The following is a 21,460-nucleotide window of genomic DNA, read 5'->3' on the forward strand; positions in this document are numbered from 1 at the left end:
AGACAGGATAAAACTCTCCACTGCTGGGACAGAGGCTGCTGTGTGGAGAGTGGAGGGTGATGGTGCTGGGGGAAGGAGGGAATCCCTTGGACTCACCCCATTGCCCTGAAATAGCACAGATGCTAAAACACCACATTTTACTGTCCCGGTTCCCACTTTGTTAGCATCTGTTTAATTCTGGGCCATAAGGGAGAAAATGTACAAATACTAAATGCTTTTCAGCATGGCCTAGAGTAATGTGAGACTATCTGGCAATGAGACAATCCAGTCCCAAAAGGGGGAACGCAGGGACTAACGATCATTCTGCTAATCAGAGGAGGGGGGGATCAGAATAGATAAGATGCTCAGGGTGAGTTTGTCACGCTCTCTGGAGTGGTTCACAACTATGAGTGCCAACCTACGGGCAGACTGGCAGAAAACCAGGCAGACGCCCCAAGCTGGTGATGTGTTCTGTAATTAGATTTCACCAAACTAGTGACAAATGTGAACTCCTGGATCACTATCCCAGTCTTACCCTAGACTCACAGACAGCCCACTTTGACTCTCCAGTCTGTCTTGCCACCCAGACAAACTGGACTTTGCGATAAAAGGTCACTTAAACCAAAAATCACATCACATCACATTGCTCCCAGTCCCAGGAGACCAGTCACTTACCCCAGAGCAAGTGGTACCCTACATCCCACACCAAAGACAACACAGGCAGCCAGTTCTATAGTAAACTAACTAAAGGTTCATTATCTAAGGAAAGGAAGTGAGAGTTATTGAGAGGTTAAAGCAGGTAAAATATATGCATAGGTGAGTCACTGTTTCTAATTCCAAAGGGTGGCAGTGATTTAATAAATTGCCAGTTTCCCAAAAGTCTTTTCAGGGTACCCACATTGTCTCTGGAGAGCTTCACTTTCTATCCGGTACACTTCCCTGTAAGAGTCCAAACAGTCCAGAGATAAAGGATCTTTCCTTGAATCTGTACTTATGGCTTCTGCTCACACACAGAAAAAGGCTAATAGGGTCACTACCCACGTGGGCTTTTCTTCTCATGACAGAGAGTGAGGAACGCATTTTGATTCTTTGACCTCCAATCCTCACGCACAACACCCACTTGCTTTGAAATTAGCTCTTTTCTGTTAAAGTTCTTCATTTGCATTCCACAAGTTATCTTCCTCGTTTGACGGGTTATTTATTTACAGGAGTATACACAATGGAAATGTTTGCTACTACATTATAACAAGATATAGTTAAGTGAAAACAAATCTCATTAGTTGTCATGAATTTTAAACACCAACTACACTCTTACACATTTCACAATCACTTTGATCTATCCTAATACACAAGTGAATTGGTCTAGGGCTCTGGTCCCTGACTGCCAGCGTCAGAGAGTTTACACCAGGAAATCTGGTGGAGGGTCACAGAGATGTGCTGGCTAATCCCAACAACAAGACCACTGTGACCAGCCCTAGTCAGGGCACTGAGGGAATTTCCCCCATATATGGAGGAGTCTCTGGTGTGCAGTATGGAGTTAGTGCCACCTGGAGCATTTTCCACACTGAGAACATCTCAGAGGTTTCTTCCCTGTGCAGATTTGCAGATGCCTGATACTCTACAATACCTTACTGGCTACACGGAGGCCAAAGCACAGTTCCCTTGAAGCAACCCAGCCTTGGGCTCCCTCCCAGACAGCCCAGTGAAATATGATGGGAATTACTGAAAATCTTGTTCATCATATAAAAAGTTCTACCAATTCCAAAGGATCGGAAACATTACCCACCAAGTTCATGAATACTTCAGTTCTTACCCAAATACATGCTTACACCCAATTCTTATTAACTCAACTAAGATTTATTAAAAAGAGAAAAGAGTGAGAGTATTGGTTAAAAGATCATTATACATACAGACATGAATAGAGTCCTTAGGGCAGTTTCACTGCAGAGATGGTGCTTTAGAATTGCAAAGAGTCCTTTTCAGAATCATTTTATCAGGTTATAGTCCTATGTCCAAATGTTTAATATCAGGGGGATCCAGCTGGACTGGAGATCTGTCTCACAACTCAAACTCCGCCCCGAATAAAGTTTAAGATCTGAGATAAAAGGATCAGGTCCCAAGAATTTTTCTAGAGATTTTTGCAGCCTCTCGTCAGCAGGCAGTCCTTGGGTGAACAATAGGCTTTTGAAGTAAGCTTCTATTTCCTAAACATCGCAGGTAAATAATTACAAGGATTAACATAAGGTAATTATCCATAAAGCAGTTCATAGACAGTTAACCACAAACTTTAAAGAGGCATACAGACAATGACATTATTACACCCAAGTTTAATCTAAATGTTAATATTCCCTTTTGATCTCTGACTTAACAGAATACAGCCCTAGACAGGAACCGTTTGTTTACATTGTTAACCTCTAACAAGATAAAGGTAAACATCAACTACTACAAAAGGAACAGGAGTACTTGTGGCACCTTAGAGACGAACAAATTTATTTGAGCATAAGCTTTCGTGGGCTACAGCTCACTTCATCGGATGCATGCAGTGGAAAATACAGTAGTAAGATATATATATACACACACAGAGAACATGAAAAAATGGGTGTTACCATACACACTATAACTAGAGAAATCAGTTAATGTGAGCTATTACCAGCAGGAGAGGGGGGGAAAAAACAACTTTTTTGTAGTGGTAATCAAAAGGGCCCATTTCCAGCAGTTGACAAGAAGGTGTGAGGAACTGTAGGGGGGGGAAATAAACATGGGGCAATAGTTTTACTTTGTGTAATGACCCATCCACTCCCAGTCTTTATTCAAACCTAATTTAATGGTGTCCAGTTTGCAAATTAATTCCAATTCAGCACTCTCTCGTTGGAGTCTGTTTTTGAAGTTTTGTTGTTGTAATATTGCGACTTTTAGGTCTGTAATCGAGTGACCAGGGAGGTTGGAGTGTTAGCCAACTGGTTTTTGAATGTTATAATTCTTGACGTGTGATTTGTGTCCTTTTATTCTTTTACATAGAGACTGTCCAGTTTGGCCAATGTACATGGCAGAGGGGCATTGCTGGCACATGATGGCATATATCACATTGGTAGATGTGTAGGTGAACGAGCCTCTGGTAGTGTGGCTGATGTGATTAGGTCCTATGATGGTGTCCCCTGAATAGATATGTGGACAGAGTTGGCAACGGGCTTTGTTGCAAGGATAGGTTTCTGGGTTAGTGTTTCTGTTGTGTGGTGTGTGCTTGCTGGTGAGTATTTGCTTCAGGTTTGGGGGCTGTCTGTAAGCAAGGACTGGCCTGTCTCCCAAGATCTGTGAGAGTGATGGATCGTCCTTCAGGATAGGTTGTAGATCCTTGATGATGCGCTGGAGAGGTTTTAGTTGGGGGCTGAAGGTGACAGCTAGTGGCTTTCTGTTACTTTCTTTGTTGGGCCTGTCCTGTAGTAGGTGACTTCTGGGTACTCTTCTGGCTCTGTCAATCTGTTTCTTCACTTCAGCAGGTGGGTATTGTAGTTATAAGAACGCTTGATAGAGATCTTGTAGGTGTTTGTCTCTGTCTGAGAGGTTGGAGCAAATGTGAGTGTATCGTAGAGCTTGGCATGTAGGTAAGTATAGCGGTCAGTAGGTTTCTGGTATAGGGTGGTGTTTCTGTGACCATCGCTTATTTGCACTGTAGTGTCCAGGAAGTGGATCTCTTGTGTGGACTGGTCCAGGCTGCGGTTGATGGTGGGGTGGAAATTGTTGAAATCATGGTGGAATTCCTCAAGGGCTTCTTTTCCATGGGTCCAGATGATGAAGATGACATCAATGTAGCACAAGTAGAGTAGGGGTGTTAGGGGATGAGAGCTGAGGAAGCGTTCTTCTAAGTCAGCCATAAAAATGTTGGCATACTGTGGGGCCATTCAGGTACCCATAGCAGTGCCGCTGACTTGAAGGTATACATTGTCCCCAAATGTGAAATAGTTGCGGGTGAGGACAAAGTCACAAAGTTCAGCCACCAGATTTGCCGTGACATTATCGGGGATACTGTTCCTGACGGCTTGTAGTCCATCTTTGTGTGAAATGTTGGTGTAGAGGGCTTCTACATCCATAGTGGCCAGGATGGTGTTTTCAGGAAGATCACCAATTGATTGTAGTTTCCTCAGGAAGTCAGTGGTGTCCCGAAGATAGCTAGGAGTGCTGGTAGTGTAGGACCTGAGGAGGGAGTCTACATAGCCAGACAATCCTGCTGTCAGGGTGCCAATGCCTGAGATGATGGGGCGTCCAGGATTTCTAGGTTTATGGATCTTGGTTAGCAGATAGAATACTCCTACTCGGAATCCTAGGGGTGTGTCTGTGCAGATTTGCTCTTGTGCTTTTTCAGGGAGTTTCTTGAGCAGATGGTGTAGTTTCTTTTGGTAACCCTCAATGGGATCAGAGGGTAATGGCTTGCAGAATGTGGTGTTGGAGAGCTGCCTAGCTCTACTACTATACTACAGTTACCATCTTCTTCCAGGTCTTTAACAATAAAAGTTTAAATTTCAAAGTTCTAGTCTATCTAATGTGGAATGGCCCTAATTACCATTTAAACACTTTTCAAACATGTCTCTAAAAGTTGAATATGGGTCAATTATTCTGCAAGTTTCTTAACCCTTTCTGGCCATGTGTCACAGAAGTTTAGATCCTGTGTGGATTCTCCCATGTTTAATGAGGTGTGATCTCTGTGTGAAACTTTTCCCACAGTCCAAGCACTTATGGGGTCTCTCTCCTGTGTGGATTGCCTGATGTCTAACAAGGGCTGATCTGTTTGTGAAATTTTTCTGACAATCCAAGCAATTATGGGGTCTCTCACCTGTGTGGATCCTCTGATGTGTTATAAGAGATGATCTCTGTGTGAAACTTTTCCCACAGTGTAAGCACTTATGGGGTCTCTCTCCTGTGTGGACTGTCTGATGTTTAATAAGGTCTGACCTCCGTATGAAACTCTTTCCACAGTCCAAGCACTTATGGGGTCTCTCTCCTCTGTGGATAGCCAGATGTTTAACAAGGTCTGACCTCCATACAAAACTTTTTACACAATCTAAGCACTTATGGGGGCTCTCTCCTGTGTGGATTGCCTGATGTTTAACAAGGGCCAATATATTTCTGAAACTTTTTCCACAGTCCAAGCACTTATGGGGTCTGTCTCCTGTGTGGATTACCTGATGTTTAACAAGGTCTGACCTCTGTATGAAACTTTTCCCACAGTCCAAGCACTTATGGGGTCTCTCTCCTGTGTGGATTGCCTGATGTTTAACAAGGTCTGACCTACGTATGAAACTTTTCTCACAGTCCGAGCACTTATGGGGTCTCTCTCCTGTATGGATTGCCTGATGTTTAACAAGATCTGACCGCCTTATGAAACTTTTCCCACAGTCCACGCACTTATGGTGTCTCTCACCTTTGTGGAATGCTTGATGTTTAACAAGGTCTGACCTCCATATGAAACTTTTTCCACAATCTAAGCACTTATGGTTTCTCTCTCCTGTGTGGATTGCCTGATGTTTATAAAGGGCTGATCTGTCTCTGAAACTTTTTCCACAGTCTAAGCACTTAAGGGGTCTCTCTCCTGTGTGGATTGCCTGATGTTTAACAAGGTCTGACCTCTTTATAAAACTTTTCTCACAGTCCAAGCACTTATGGGGTCTCTCTCCTGTGTGGACTGCCTGATGTTTAACAAGGTCTGACCTCTGTATGAAACTTTTCTCACAGTCCAAGCACTTATAGGGTCTCTCTCCTGTATGGATTGCCTGATGTTTAACAAGGTCTGACCTCTGTATGAAACTTTTTCCACAGTCTAAGCACTTATGGGGTCTCTCTCCTGTGTGGATTGCCTGATGTTTTACAAGGTCTGACCTACGTATGAAACTTTTCTCACAGTCCGAGCACTTATAGGGTCTCTCTCCTGTGTGGATTCCCTGATGTTTAACAAGGTCTGACCGTCTTATGAAACTTTTCCCACAGTCCACGCACTTATGGTGTCTCTCACCTGTGTGGATTGCCTGATGTTTAACAAGGTCTGACCTCCATATGAAACTTTTTCCACAATCTAAGCACTTATGGTTTCTCTCTCCTGTGTGGATTGCCTGATGTTTATAAAGGGCTGATCTGTCTCTGAAACTTTTTCCACAGTCTAAGCACTTAAGGGGTCTCTCTCCTGTGTGGATTGCCTGATGTTTAACAAGGTCTGACCTCTGTATGAAACTTTTCTCACAGTCCAAGCACTTATGGGGTCTCTCTCCTGTGTGGATTGCCTGATGTTTAACAAGGTCTGACCTACGTATAAAACTTTTCTCACAGTCCAAGCACTTATAGGGTCTCTCTCCTATATGGATTGCCTGATGATTAACAAGGTCTGACCTCTGTATGAAACTTTTCTCACAGTCCGAGCACTTATAGGGTCTCTCTCCTGTGTGGATTGCCTGATGTTTAACAAGGTCTGACCTCTGTATGAAACTTTTCCCACAGTCCACGCACTTATGGTGTCTCTCACCTGTGTGGAATGCTTGATGTTTAACAAGGGATGACCTCCATATGAAACTTTTTCCACAATCTAAGCACTTATGGTTTCTCTCTCCTGTGTGGATTGCCTGATGTTTAAAAAGGGCTGATCTGTCTCTGAAACTTTTTCCACAGTCTAAGCACTTAAGGGGTCTCTCTCCTGTGTGGATTGCCTGATGTTTAAGAAGGTCTGACCTCTGTATGAAACTTTTCTCACAGTCCAAGCACTTATAGGGTCTCTCTCCTGTATGGATTGCCTGATGTTTATAAAGGGCTGATCTGTCTCTGAAACTTTTTCCACAGTCTAAGCACTTATGGGGTCTCTCTCCTGTGTGGATTGCCTGATGTTTAACAAGGTCTGACCTCTGTATGAAACTTTTCCCACAGTCCACGCACTTATGGTGTCTCTCACCTGTGTGGAATGCCTGATGTTTAAAAAGGGCTGATTTCCATGTGAAACTTTTCCCACAGTCCAAGCACTTATAGAGTCTCTCTCCTGTGTGGATTCCCTGATGTTTAACAAGGTCTGACCTCTGTATGAAACTTTTTCCACAGTCTAAGCACTTAAGGGGTCTCTCTCCTGTGTGGATTGCCTGATGTTTAACAAGGTCTGACCTCTGTATGAAACTTTTCTCACAGTCCAAGCACTTATAGGGTCTCTCTCCTGTATGGATTGCCTGATGTTTAACAAGGTCTGACTTCTGTATGAAACTTTTTCCACAGTCTAAGCACTTATGGGGTCTCTCTCCTGTGTGGATTGCCTGATGTTTAACAAGGTCTGACCTACGTATGAAACTTTTCTCACAGTCCGAGCACTTATAGGGTCTCTCTCCTGTGTGGATTGCCTGATGTTTAACAAGGTCTGACCTCTGTATGAAACTTTTCCCACAGTCCACGCACTTATGGTGTCTCTCACCTGTGTGGAATGCCTGATGTTTAAAAAGGGCTGATCTCCATGTGAAACTTTTCCCACAGTCCAAGCACTTATAGGGTCTCTCTCCTGTGTGGATTCCCTGATGTTTAACAAGGTCTGACCTCTGTATGAAACTTTTTCCACAGTCTAAGCATTTATGGGGTCTCTCTCGTATTTGGCTTATCTGGTGTGTAATTAGTGCTGATTTCCAATTCAAACATTTCCTGCACTCAAGGGACTCATTGGGTTTCTCTCCTGAATGGCCTCTCCTATGGTTATTGAGGTCTGAGCGGTTATTGCAGCTTTCTCCACAGTCCAAGCACTGAAGGGGTTTCTGACCAGTATGGATTGTCTGATGTGTCACAAGGTGTGATCTCAAAATGAATCCTTTCCCACATTCGAGGCACTGATAGGATTTTTCTTCCTTGGGATTTGTCTGCTGGGCTGTGGGATCCTTGTCTCCTGCCCAACATTGAATGGATTCATCCACTTTCTTCTTTGGGTGTTTTCCCAGCAGCCTCTCTGACCTGTGCCAATTTCCCCAGGCTTTTCCCTCTTCCAAGCACTGGAAAAAATTCCCTTCAGCTCTTCGCACAAAGGTCCCCTGTGGTTCCACTTCCCCAGGAACATGCTCATGATGATTCCCCTCCTCATTCTCACTCACTCTGTCATCACCTGCTGGGAGAGAGACAATCCAGACAGGAGTCATTGTGTTGGGGAGAAAGAGGAATAGCACAGAGCGAAAACCCAACATGCTAATGCTGTGAAGACTGAGTAATTGGATTCTGCCTCCACTTCCCACCCAAACACTCAGAGGGATAGAAAGATGGGAAGGAAACTCCTGCAGCTAACAGGACGGGTGGAAAGCTGTGAGTGATATCTACTGACTCCAGCTCTGTTCTGCTGACTCCAGCCCTGCTCTGGCTGAGATGAGGAAGAACTGAGGGCTTTTACTCATACCACAATTTTGGGATTCTCAACTTTTTCCTTCATTAGCAAGATGGTTTCTATGTGAGTCCTCACCTGCGTGGGTGCCTCTCGAGATCTCTCTTTCCTCTGAGGCCTGGAGATCGGGCACCCACGGTTCTTCGCCTCGTTCCAGTCGGGCGATCAGCTCAGGTTTGGAAATGGGAAATCCTGTGCAGGAGTGAAATCAGACCAGATCAGGGTAAATGGAGTATCAAGAAAGTGTCTGTCATAAAGGGCATTCCATGTCCTGGTGCTATGCTGGGAGAATCTGGAATCCAAGAGGACGGGAACATGGTCAATGAGCCCCCTTGAAGGAGGGAGAAGTCTGGGGAGGTGGGGAGAATTGTTACACCCTCACTAGCAGTTCCCAGGATCTGTGCACTTTGAGGGCTTTGCTGATGCACACACAGCTCTAGAGTTAAACCCCTGCCTATTTCTAAAACCTGCAGAGCCCTCCCTTTGGCTGGAGTAATTCCCAAGGAGGCAGATGAGAATGAGAAACAATATAGATGGGACAATACGTGGCTTCTCCCCCTTGAAAGCTGGAGGGGTGGGGATGGTTTAGCACGTCCATTAGGTTTGACACCTGTATCCCATTGGTGAGGGTATGGAGATGCACATCTCTCTCACACGGCAGCTGTGGATTATAGAACCCATTCGCCTCCAATCTATCTGACCTGGGAAGAACCTGACCAGATTCAGCAATGCAGGCCCTACACTTTCTAATAACTGAGGAGATGGGAATCCCTTACCCAGCGAGGTCACAGTCTCATAGTTCTCCTGCATGACATCCCTGTAGAGGGCTCTCTGAGCGGGGTCCAGAAGAGCTCCCTGCCCCTTCGTGAAATACACAGCCACCTCCTCGAAGGTCACCGGCATCTGAAACAACAAGAGTCCCCCACTCAGCACCTGCTGCCCCAGCCACAATCGCACTAGTCACGGGAAAGGAAGAAAGAAAAAATAAAATAATCTTGGAAGCTCTGGGAGGACCAGAGTAGCAGAATTCCTCTCCCACCCTGCTCAGAGCAGCCAGGGGGCTTCAGGGGGTGGGGAGAAAGTGAGAGCTCCTTGGCTTCCCAGCAGACGGAGCAGGGGCCAGGGTCTTCTCATTTCCCACACGCCTGCCAGCCACAGGCTGACACAGGAAGCAGAGCTCTGAGCTGGGGACAGGGACAGGAACCCCAACAGCTTCCCTTCATATTTCACAGCAGCCTCTAGCCAGTGAATTCAGGCTCCAGAACTGGGAGTCTTGAAAATGTTCCCGGCCCTGACCACGGGGGTTGTGTCCTGTTTGAGAAATGGCGGCATGTCCCCCCTTCCTCCCCGTCAATGGCCCTGCTTCATCCTGTGTCTTTCCTGCCCCTACCCCTCTACAACATGCTCCCCACAGCTCCCTGAAAATCCCCTACCTGTGCTGGCTCCATCACAGCCATTTCCCTTCCCTGTGCCCTGGAAGATGGGATGATCTGGAGCGAAATCTGGACGTGATTCCTCAGCCTGTCAGGGCGAGAGGGATGATGGGGGAGGTTACAGAAGCGACTTGAGTCCATGTCACACCCCAATTCCCCCCAGGCTCTCTCCCTGCAGACAGATGCTCTGAACTCTGCCATGCTGCCAGGTCAGGCCCCTCCCAGCAGAACTAAACCCACCGGGGACACTTTTAAACCCTCCCAGTAACAGCATCTCTGCGCCAAATGCTAGAAAAAGAGCAGAATCCAAAGAGCCACTTTGGGGGGCTCCCCATGATATTATCGTGTAACCCCCTCTAGCTACCCCCCTTCTCCCCAGGTAGTGTGGGGTTCAGCAGAGTGACAGACCTGCGGGTGGCTATCTTACAACAGAAAAACTTCAAAAACAGACTCCAACGAGAGACTGCTGAGCTGGAATTGATATGCAAACTAGACACAATCAACTCAGGATTGAATAAGGACTGGGAATGGCTGAGCCATTACAAACATTGACTCTATCTCCCCTTGTAAGTATTCTCACACTTCTTCTCAAACTGTCTGTACTGGGCTAGCTTGATTATCACTTCAAAAGTTTTTTTTCTCTTACTTAATTGGCCTCTCAGAGTTGGTAAGACAACTCCCACCTGTTTATGCTCTCTGTATGTGTGTATATATATCTCCTCAATATTTATTCCACTCTGTATGCATCCGAAGAAGTGGGCTGTAGTCCACGAAAGCTTATGCTCTAATAAATTTGTTAGTCTCTAAGGTGCCACAAGTACTCCTGTTCTTTTTACGGATACAGACTAACACGGCTGCTACTCTGAAACCTGAAAATATAGCTACTGCTGAGTGAGCTTTGGCACCTAGAGGGTTCAACAGGAGTTTTGTATGTCTCTGTGGATCCTAAACTGGGATTTAGGCTCCTAATCCCAGATTTATGTGCCTAGCCTGGACTTTGGGTGTCTGTGAGCCATTGTGAATCCAGCCCTCAGTCTCTGTAATGTGGCCATACGTAGCAGAAGCACCTGGGTTCATTGGATGTGAAGAACGTCAAGATCTCCTTCCTTTCACAACACTACAGTCAGTGTTGTCAGCAAACCCTTCCCACACAGCAGCCACAAACATGCTCTTGCGCCGAGCAGCCCACTGATATCCCAGGGTGTGACGAAGGGGGAATGTTTTTAATGTTTTCTCGGAATACTGTGTGTGTGCCTCAGTTTTCCCAATGTGTTCCTCAAGCATCGAGCTGGTGGGATACAGGTGTGTGATCATTGTGGAGACCCCTAGAGGGCAGGGGTGACTGCAGACTGGCTGCCTGGGCACAGAGAATGGCTGAACACTCTGTATCCTGGTTAGTGGTGGCAAGAGCCATCCTCTGTAAGGAGCCAGGCAAAGGTGTTGGAGAACAAAGAGAGAGGGGGAGGCCAGGTGACCTGTTTGCCCAGGAAAGGGACAAAGCAAGGAGAAGGGCAGCTGGGCATGACTGAGGATGGGGGGCTGGAAGCAGGTCAGTCTCTTGGTTTGGGACTCGGCGGGGAGAGCCCAGGGCTCTGGATCCCGCCCAAGATGGACTTTGCTAAAAGCTCCTGATTTCTGTGCTAACAAGTTCTGCTCTATTCTGTGTTCCTAACGACTAACAAACCCTTCTGTTTTCCAAGCTGGCTGAGAGTCACTGCTGACTGCGGAGCTGGGGTGCACGGTCCCGTTGAGGGGCGTATAAGGCATCCCCAGGTGTGTCATCCAGATGGACTCCCTGCGGGGAGCTCACGGTGTGAACAGGGGTGCTGCACACTCCAATGTCAGACCCAGGAGGTGCTGAAGCTGAGGAGGCTTCTTGCCCAGTGGTGGAGACACTGAACTAGAGTCCTGCCTGGCTTCCTTCAGAGCAGTGACTCCGTGACACAGAGCTGACAAACACAAATCTCCCGTCCAAGCTTTGACTGTCTCAGCTATCAGGTGAATAAAAAGGGAGCGGCCTGCCAGGTGGCTTGTCTCCAAAACTTCCTATACAGCTTTGGAAACAAATACAGAGCATGTCTAGTAACTACAGCCACAGCCTATTTCTGGATGCTTTTGATGTTTTATGTGAGCTGAGAATACTCTTGCTATGTCTGTCAGGGTGCATCCTCACACCTAGCGCAGCCACAGACTCATCGATCTAACCGTCCTCATGTAAGACAGGGGTAACAGACAATGCTGTCTAAGTTACATTTTCCTGGCAGTGCCTAGTTAGTAAGAGATAAACTTTGCATAGCATGTGGTGAGCAAGCATCTAAAGGCTGAGATCAAAGAAGAATCTTTATATTTGAAAGCACCAAAACTGTGAATCAATTGGTTTATTCTCATGGGACAAGAGTTGCCTCTCTTTGTCTAAGTTGCTTATAAAGGGGATCCCTGCACAGCAGGATCTACCATCACTATCTGGCCTTTATTCTGCTGCTCAGTACAGATGTCCTAACCTGCGCAGGGCAGGGAGAAGGAGCCAGAGAACTTTAAATTTCAACCTTAACCCATTTATTGAAATGTTGTAAGGACAAAACTGTGAAATATCGTAATGGTGTTTCTACCCAGGGCAACGCTCAGGAAAGGTGAGATGAGTGCCTCACTGCTTCACTCCTCCTCTTTGGACTTGAGAAATCTAATGTGGGTTACACCTGGATGATACAAAACTTTCAAAATGTTCAAGACAGATCAAAGGCCTGATAATTATTAGAATTTGGGGGAAGGTCTCCTGCACTTGTCTGTGGTTGCCCTGACTGCTAGTGTCAAAATTAAGGCCACCTTCATTCTGAATGAGAGCGTCCACACAGGGGTTTGAGCTGCTGGGATTTATGTGCATTAACTTCAGACCTTTAGTGTCAGACCATCGCAGACAAGCCCTCAAAGAGTAAAGGGAATAAGGGAAATTAAGGCGAGGGGGTGGAATCTCCTGCTAATTCCTTTAGTTTTAAATGCTTCAACTGGTTTTCCATGATGCCCTCACAAACGGGCGCAGACATTCAAACGCAGCACCTGGCAAAGGAGCAGGAGTAGTAGCTACACAATCAGTATCAGAGTTTTCAGCCCATGAACAATAATGGGTCATTTAACATCCGAGTCAGCAGTATAGTCTGTGTCTATAAGAAAATGGGTGTTTTTCCCAGGGGGGAACTAATCTGCATTAGCTATCCCAGTGTGAAAACATAAAAGACGTAAAATACTTTCGTTTCACCAAAATGTAAACTAGGTGAAGTCAGCACAGTGTCCTCCTGCCTGACCAATGCAAAGGAGAAACGGAACAGTTAGTTTTAAAAAATCTTTGACTTTGGCCGTACAAATCAGTACATGTGTCAGAATGAAGAACATCCCTGAAATGTATCACAACAAAAAACGTAGCACCCATAAAAGGCTGTGAACTTAAAATAGGCCATTAGAAGTATAAGAAAATGCGATAGAAAATCAACATCAATGCATACAATAAATGACATCACAGAAAAGTAAAATGTGCATTTCAGTGTGTGCAGAATGGGGGGTTACTTACAGAAAAAAGGTTTTTAAATCAACTGTCAACTGCAAGTGGTGGTGGGGAATCACATGTTCTGGGAAGTGCAAAATGGCATCGCATGTTACAGGATTGTACGGCCATTCTAGGTATATGGACCCTTTGGAAGGGGTAGCAGCAAAAGTATGAAGTGAGGGCGCTCTTAAGGCTGAGACAGAAAAAGATAAATAAAAGAAAAAGAAACTTTATTTTTTTATTTAAATTCTAGACTTTTGGGTGCATAACTCATGGGGTTTGAATTCTTGGGGTTGTATATCTATGCTTTGTAAAAAAATACCCTAGAAATTTCCTTTTTAGAAGCAATTCATACAAGACACTCTAAGGCCCCTAGGGACAGATTTTTAAAAGGATTTTGGCCACTAGTGGCATATTACAAAGTATCTAGGTGCCTTGAACCTTGAAACTTCTAGCCGTTAGTGAATATTTGGGAACCAAATTCTACACACAAATGGGACATGGGATAAAGCACTAGGGTGCTGGATAGAGAGACAAAGTCATTGCCTAAGGCAAGCCCCATTGGTGGATCAAAGGAAGTTGAAGGAGTTTTGAGACCAGCCCATGAAATCAGTCAGCACTGAACTCAAATTACAATAGTGCAATAGAAACAAGAAATGTTACAGTGTCACCCTGAGATGTGATTGCCGTAGCTACTAGCAACTGTTAATATTTCCCATGATTATTTGCTATTAAGAATATTAATTCCATGGCACGACGTCCACTTGCACAACGTTAATGAAGTTTAGAATGAAGAGCTCTGAGTAATAGAAATAATATTTTAAAGGTAAATAATTTAAACGTGTGAAACTCCATAGACTAGTTTACAAGGGGAATAGGCACATTTATGAAGCGCTGGGGGCGGGGGTGTCTGTAAATATTAAACTGGATCAAGTCTCCTTTAGCAGCTCAGTAGCATCTTATACAGGAGAGGGGCCCTGTCCAGGCACTGCGATGCACTGGGCCTTTAAGGACACGGCTCTGGGAAATGGGAGCTGAGATCCTGCCAAAGGGGGGAGGAAAAGCCCCTCTGGCCTCCCTCCCTCCCTTTTTGCAACCACTGCAGCTGGCTCACTCCATGGGGGCGGGGAGCTTTTATTCCTCTTCCCCTCCCATTACTCGGTTATCTCCTCTGCCCTGTCTGGCAGTGCCTGTACCCCGGCTCTCACTCCGATCTGCCTCCCCCGCCACCTGTGTCTGTCCCAGCCCCACGGGCTGGCTCCCCCCGCCCCGCACACACCGGGAACGGGCGGCAGCTTTCCCGGGCCCAGGGCGGGAATCGCAGCCAGCTCCGCGGGGAGCCAAGGACCAAACCCTCCCCCTGCAGCCCGGGGGTGACGGGGGGCGGGTCTCTCTTACCTTCCCTCCGAGCGGGGCCCCCTGGGGCAGGGGCCGGGCCGGGAAGGGGCCTGGCGGGGCTGGGGGCTCTGCCCTGGGAGAGGCTCCTGGGGAGCAGCGGGAAGGGCCCTGCTGGAGATTCCCCTCTCCCGGCTGCAGCCAGGGCTCCGGGCTCCCAGCACCAGCCGCCGGGGCTCGGGGATCTCGCCGGGAGCCAGAGTCACCGCAGCGGCTGCGAGTCACTTCCTGCTGCCGGGACTGACCCCAGCGATCGCTCCCCCCAGAGCCGCCTCACAGCTGCTCCTGGGTCCTAGCGATCAACTCATCGCGCTGCAGCATCTCTGTGTCCGGCTCCTGTTAGACTCACAGGCTCTAAGGTCAGCAGGGACCATCATGGGTTAGATAATGGAGATATCCCATCTCCTAGAACTGGAAGGGACCTTGAAAGGTCATCGAGTCCAGCCCCCTGCCTTCACTAGCAGGACCAAGTACTGATTTTGTCCCAGATCCCCAAGTGGTCCCCTCAAGGATTGAGCTCACAACCCTGGGTTTAGGAGGCCAATGCTCAAACTACTGAGCTATCCCTCCCCCCTATTTTCACGACCAAATTTTTGGTGACCTCAGAGTGCAGCCAGCACTCGCTGGTGGCTGCTCAGACACTGTTTCCTAAAATACTTAATTAACTTAGCAAAAACCAGAAGATGTGCACATAGGCAGTGATTGGCAACGTATCAACACAGACACAACTGTCCACAATAAAAATGTTGAGTTCCATGGGAGTCGCTCCCCGCAAGCAACTCCCCTGGTGGAGGTGCAGCCAGGCAGCTCTGCACGCTGCCTCCGTTCCCCCTCCCCAAGCGCTGCCTCCGCGGCTCTGAGCCCTGAGGGGAGCCCGAGGGGGGCCATGCCGCTGCTTCCAGGAGCTGCTTGAGGAAAGTGCTGCACGGAGCCTGAACGCGCCTCCCGTTCCCCACACTCCTGCCAGGAGGAGACTGATGCTGGGAAGAAGGGTCCTGCACCTAGAGTCTGACGGCGTGTGGCCACCGTCAGTGCACGTGTCTGTTTTTTTTAAGAGGGAGTGATGGGGGGGGCAGCCCACCAAGAGCCTGTGGGATATCTAGGCTCCAGGGAGGGAGCCATAGGCGCCAACTCCGTGGGTGCTCTGGGGCTGGAGAACCCACAGGGAAAAATTATCAGGTGCTCCGCACCCACCGGCAGCCAAGCCCCCCTCTCCTCGCCTCCTTCTCCCCACCCCAGCGCGCCACATCCCAGCTCCTCCGCATCCCGCCCCTCACCGCCTAGCAGGTGGCATTTAGGACTTTCCGGGAGGTGTGTTCAGGGGAGGAGGTGGAGAAGAGGCAGGGTGGGTGGGGATCTGGGGGAAGGGTGTGGAATTGGAGCAGGGCTGGGGTGGGAAAAGGTAACTGACACTGATCTCACCTCGTGAGTACCACCCCGCACCACCCTCCAGCACCCACAACTGTACCCCACCAGGCTCCCATCCCTCATTGGTGTCCTCTTTTTGGGCACCTGGAATATGGTCACCCTAGTAACAAACATACAGTAAAATCTCACCATTCTACATTCACTGGTGTTACATACATTTTGATGGCATAATATTCAGCAGATCATGAGTTTTCCAATGATCCCTCACCAGGCACACTTTGTACACTATATATCAGAACCATAAGCAAGTGGGAAACAGGGCATTAGTCACAAGAGGGATCAGTGTGGGGTGAGTGGAGCAAAGAGATTTTCTGACATCACAACACAGGACACTGCGGTAGATGGGGAGGGGGTGATCAGCTGGGCTTTCTGGTTCCTCATTTCCCTCTGGCCTCAATGATGGGGGTTGGCCTGGCTTCCGGCTGCCCAGGTCTGTTGACATCCCCGGCTCCTTTCTTGCCTGAGCCCAACCTCGGCATCTCAGCAATAGGGAGATGCTGTCCCCTCCCTCTATTATTTTTTTGGGTGTCGTTCATGGTCGTTTTGATTTCAGGGGCAGCTTCATACGACACTCACAGGCCAAGTCTAGTTGCTCTCTGGCTCTAATGCAGTGAGTTCTCAGTTCTCAGCCTCAGTCGCCTGGCTTTGAGGAGCAAACCCAGCAGTTTCCCAGCTCTGTTCCCCCACCCCCTCTTTCTCCCCTTCAAACGTACCTCACATCACTGCAGGGATCAGGCAATAACTTCATTCCTCCATCTCTCGCACTGTGAATCTAGCTTGCACCATCAGTGGTTGTGCTGAGAGATACTGATCACTGTCATTGTTCAAACCACAGAAAAAAATCTCATGATAAAGATTAAAATAACAAAATCTAAAAAAGGACTATTCTGGCAAATGATCATTTGTCTCGTGAAGTTCTCAATAAATCCTGTCAAATTAAATATCAATGTATGTGACCAAATGGCCTTCACGAAGAGAGAAAAACCCACAATCCAGAGTGGCCTATAAAACACTTTCATGTTCATAAAATGAAATCTCAGTGAATCACTTAAGGCTCAAAATCAGGAAAATAAATTTACCCATTTTCTTTTGTAGGGGCTAAACCAGGTTCACTTCTCGCCTCATTATTTGGTTGTATTAGTTGCAAAAGTTTTAGCATCATTATACTAAAAGAAAGAAAAAGAAACACAAATCTTCCCATCTACAAATGATCTGGACTAGCCTAGAAAAAGCCGGGAAGCAATTTCACCAATAGATGCAAACAGGGCTACAAGATCTGAAAGGTCAAACTGTGCTTTAGGTTCAATGGGATTTCCCCACCCACTCCCAGATCTGTAACACTTTTTTCTCCAGCCCTCTGGAGTCTGACTTAAGATCATAGACATCAAATCTGTGATTCCTAAGTGTGGAGAGAGAGGGTAATGGTCAGGGCCGGCTTTAGCAAGAGCGGAGCCCGATTCCTGCAAGCCCCTCCCCCAGGAATCGGCTGCACTCCAGCCGGAGCTCCGGCCGGGGTCGCGGGACTTGGGGCCGGGCCCGGAGTCTCATTGGAAACAACTGGGAGGTGCAAGCCCGCCCACTTCTAAAGGCCCCTCCCCCAGCCTAGCGGGAGGGACCACTGGACCTAGGAACCAACTAATCTCTTGGGACAACTAATGAAAAAACAGTGAGTGGAGTGACGGTCAAAGGTTCAAAATCAGGGTGCCGGATGGGGACACCGAGCAGAGAACCCCGGACAGCGCCCACTGCTCCTCAAAGGTGTCAAGGGAGCCAGCGGACGCTGCCCAGTGGAACTCTGCCCAGAGACGTGAGACCAGGGAGGTACGGAAATAGGCCCCACAGTCACAGAGCGCCCCCTCATCCAACATCCTCTCCCTGGTATTGTAGAAGGTGAGTTTGGCTAAAGCCAGGAGGAGGTTGACGAGGAGGTCTCGCGACTTCATGGGGCCACGGATAGGGTGTGCGTAAATGAACAGGTGTGGGGAAAAGTGCAGCCAGAACTCAACAAGAGGTTCTGGAGGAAATGGAACAGGGGCTGCAACCTGGCGCACTCGAGGTAGGCGTGCGCCAGGGTCTCCCTCACGCCGCAGAAGGGGCAGGCCTCGGGAATAGGGGTGAACCGCGCCAGGTACACGCCCGTGCTCACAGCTCCATGAAGGAGCCACCAACCGATGTCCCCGGCAGGCCTTGGGACTAAGGTAGAATAAAGGCTGGCCCACCGGGGCTCCTCACCCTCCACAGGCAGTAAGTAGTCCCGCCATTTGGTGTCGGGGTGGGACGCGAGGGTGAGGAGATGCAGCGTGTGGAGCACGAGCGTGTACAGGTGGTCTCTAGGCACAGTTCAGAACCGGACCGGCTGCAGGGCGTGCAGCCGGCTCAGAGTATGGGAGCAGGGAAGCCGGGGGGGGGCTCGCGGAACAGGGGCCCGATAAAAAGGTCCGGAGGGCCTGGGATGAGGGGTGGGCGGGGAGTGCCCTCTCGCAGGGCCCGCCACAGGAAGCTGAGAGAAGGGGGCGACAAGGCAGCGCCCACCTCCTGGAGTACACGCAGGGGGGTCGAAAGGGTGGAGAGCCCCATGCGCCGGCCGAGCGCATGGGGATCCACCCAGTCCCCCCTGGCATAGTCCAGGTGGTCTCCGACCCTGGTGGTTTCTGCCAGGACCAACCTCCGGCTCACCGAGGGAGACTCCACCACCTGCACACGGAGATCGGGGTTGTGTAGCAGGGGCTCCGCAAGGAGGTCCGCGTCCTCGGTGGCCACAATGGACCTGGTCACCGAAAAAGTTTCCAGGTCCGGAGAAGGTCCTGGTAGAAGACCAGAAGAAAAAGGAGCTGCCGGTCGTATCGGAGCCCTCGGAGGTGGCGGAGGAAGGCGTGCGCTAACGTGCTCCACGCCGGACTACCTGCACCATAAAGGAGCCTCTGCAGGGCCTGGAGGCGGAAGACATGGACCTGGCTACGAAGGCAGACCAGGCTCTGTCCTCTCTCCTCCAGGGGAAGACTCAGGACCCCTGCAGAGACCCAGTGCAGTCCTGGCCAGAAAAACTCCAGGGCCGTCCTCTGGAGACTGGCCAGGATCCCCGGGGCCGGGCTCAGGGTGTTGAGCCGGTGCCAGAGCATGGACAGGACAAGCTGGTTCAGCACCAGCGCCCTCCCTCGCAGGGAGACACACCGGAGCAGTCCTTTCCATCTCCGCAACCGCTCACCCACCCTGACCTCTAAATCCTGCCAGTTTTCCGGCGGAGAAGGATGCATGGCAGAAAGGTAAACACTGAGATAGAGCAGCGGACCCGCACTCCACCGAATGGCTTGAAGCGCGGGTGGAAGGGAGCTCGCCTGCCACCCGTCCCCTACCACCAGGCCAGAGCCACTGGGGCTGGGGTCGGCATGCTCAGCCGGAACCAGGGCCGGCTCCCCGGGGCCCGAGCCGGTCTGGAGCCGCTAGGGCCAGAGCCGCCGGGGCCGGGGGCCACTGGGGCCGGTGCCGGTGCCACTGGGGCCGGGGCCGGCGCACTCAGCCAGAACCGGGGTCGGCGTCCCGGGCCCTGAGCCGGGCCGGCTCCCTGGGGCCCGAGCCAGGCGGGAGCTGCTGGGGCCAGAGCCGCCGGGGCCGGGGGTGCTCGGCCGGCGCTGCTCGGCCAGGGCTGGGGCCCCAGGGCGTGAGCCGGGCCGGAGCCACCAGGGCCAGAGCCGCCGGGGCTGGGGGTGCTCGGCCGGCACGCTCGGCCAGAACCGGGGCCGGCATGCTCGGCTGGAACCGGGACCGGTGCCCCGGGGCCCGGGCCGGAGCCGCTGGTGCTGGGGCCGGAGCCGCTTGGCCGGGCTGGGGCCAGAGAGAGCCGCTCGGCCAGGGCTGGACTGGGCCATGCCGTGCCTCCCCGGAGCCCTCCTCCTCGCATCCCCCTCCACCCCAGCTTACCTGCTGCTGCCCGCCTGCCCCTGCTTGTTTTCAGACTTCCCGCGAACATCTGATTCGCAGGAAACAGGGGAGGAGGAGGAGCAAGGGGGCGGAGCGTTCAGGGGAGGGGAGGAGGGGGAAGTGAGCTGGGGGAGTGGTAGACAGCTGCGGGGCCCTTTTAGGCACGGGGCCTGATTCAGCCGAATCGGCCTAAAGCTGGCCCTGGTAACGATGGTAACTGACACCTTGGGAGGTGAAGGGGTAGAACGGGAACAGGATAAAACTCTCCATCACTTCAACAGAGGCTCCTGTGTGGAGAGTTCAGGGTGATGGGGAAGGGGGGAACCCTGAGACTCACCCCATTGCCCTGAAATAGCATGGAATCAGGCCTTTGAAACATTGATATCAGCTTAACCTAGGTTTTGTCCTGTGAATTTCATATCACTGGACTTGGAAGGATTAGACTTTATCGGTTGATGTCTGTAAATGTTGATTTCACTGTACACACACAAACCAGAAAAAATACCCCCACTGCTAATAACTGAAATTTACCAATAGGCCAAGGAGAAAAATGCTGCCTGAGAACGTAATAGACATTGAATTTAGAATATTTCCTTTGCATATTTTGACATATGATGTTGAAAATCTCTATTTTAATGGTTATGAAGATTTAGCTTTTTGAATCTGTCTCTACTGTCATTAGTTATTGTCTGACCCAAATATTGTCTGATCCCGCCCTAAACCTCCCACCACTGTGAACATTTAAATTGATAACAATTGGAATGAAATGCTTAAAACCCAGATTTTTCTGCAACTGTGAAAGTTTAAATCAATAAATATAAAATTGCTTAAAAATAAACATCTGTCAACATTTGATATATATATAAAAATGAATTCTACCAAGTCTGACTATCCCGCCTTAGACACACAGCTCCTGCTCCTGCAGGCTCATCCTCACAGGAGGATGCCTCTGATTGCAGGACCAGAGCCCTAGTGGTACATTTTTCACTGAATGGTCCAGAGGGAGCCATGGCCGCAGAGAACCCCCTAGAAAGTCTCAAGGAGGAAGCTCCATGTCCCATTTGTCTGCAGTATTTCACAGAAGCTGTCACTCTGCAGTGCAGGCACGTCAGCCAGTGCTGGGAGGGATCCGATACAGCCGTCTCCTGCCCTCAGAAACTGTGCAACAGAGAAACGTCAGGCTGAACAGGCAGCTGGCAAACATGGTAGAAATCCCCAATCGGCTGAGTTTACAGGCAGCAAAAGGAGCAGGAGGGGACGGGGTGTGTGGGGAACACCAGGAGACTCTGAAACTTCTGTGAAAAGGATCAAACTTTGATCTGTCTGGTTTGCCATCTGTCCCGGGCTCACAGAGCTCACACAGTGGTTCCCGTAGAGGAGGCTGCCCAGGAGTAC

General features: G+C 49.4%; 1 protein-coding gene across 5 annotated transcripts; it reads right to left on the reverse strand.

The window, feature by feature from the left end:
* Positions 1–1,814: 1,814 nt before the first annotated feature.
* LOC122172102 (zinc finger protein 850-like) lies at positions 1,815–15,002 on the reverse strand. 5 transcript variants are annotated; one of them, XM_065564717.1, is made up of 5 exons: positions 14,723–15,002; positions 9,787–9,874; positions 9,130–9,256; positions 8,432–8,545; positions 1,815–8,086 (listed from the first exon to the last, which is right to left on the reverse strand). In XM_065564717.1, the coding sequence occupies exons 2-5, from the start codon at positions 9,808–9,810 to the stop codon at positions 4,623–4,625; spliced, it is 3,729 nt and encodes a 1,242-aa protein (XP_065420789.1). In that variant the 5' UTR covers positions 9,811–9,874; positions 14,723–15,002; the 3' UTR covers positions 1,815–4,622. The 5 variants fall into 5 exon arrangements, with proteins under 5 accessions (XP_065420789.1, XP_065420791.1, XP_065420790.1 ...); XM_065564719.1 differs by having other exon boundaries at positions 1,815–8,083; positions 14,723–15,001; XM_065564718.1 differs by lacking the exon at positions 14,723–15,002 and adding an exon at positions 13,349–14,625.
* Between the last annotated feature and the right edge of the window lie 6,458 nt (positions 15,003–21,460).

The sequence above is a fragment of the Chrysemys picta genome, chromosome 12, assembly GCF_011386835.1.
Source record: "Chrysemys picta bellii isolate R12L10 chromosome 12, ASM1138683v2, whole genome shotgun sequence".
NCBI lineage: Eukaryota > Metazoa > Chordata > Testudines > Emydidae > Chrysemys > Chrysemys picta.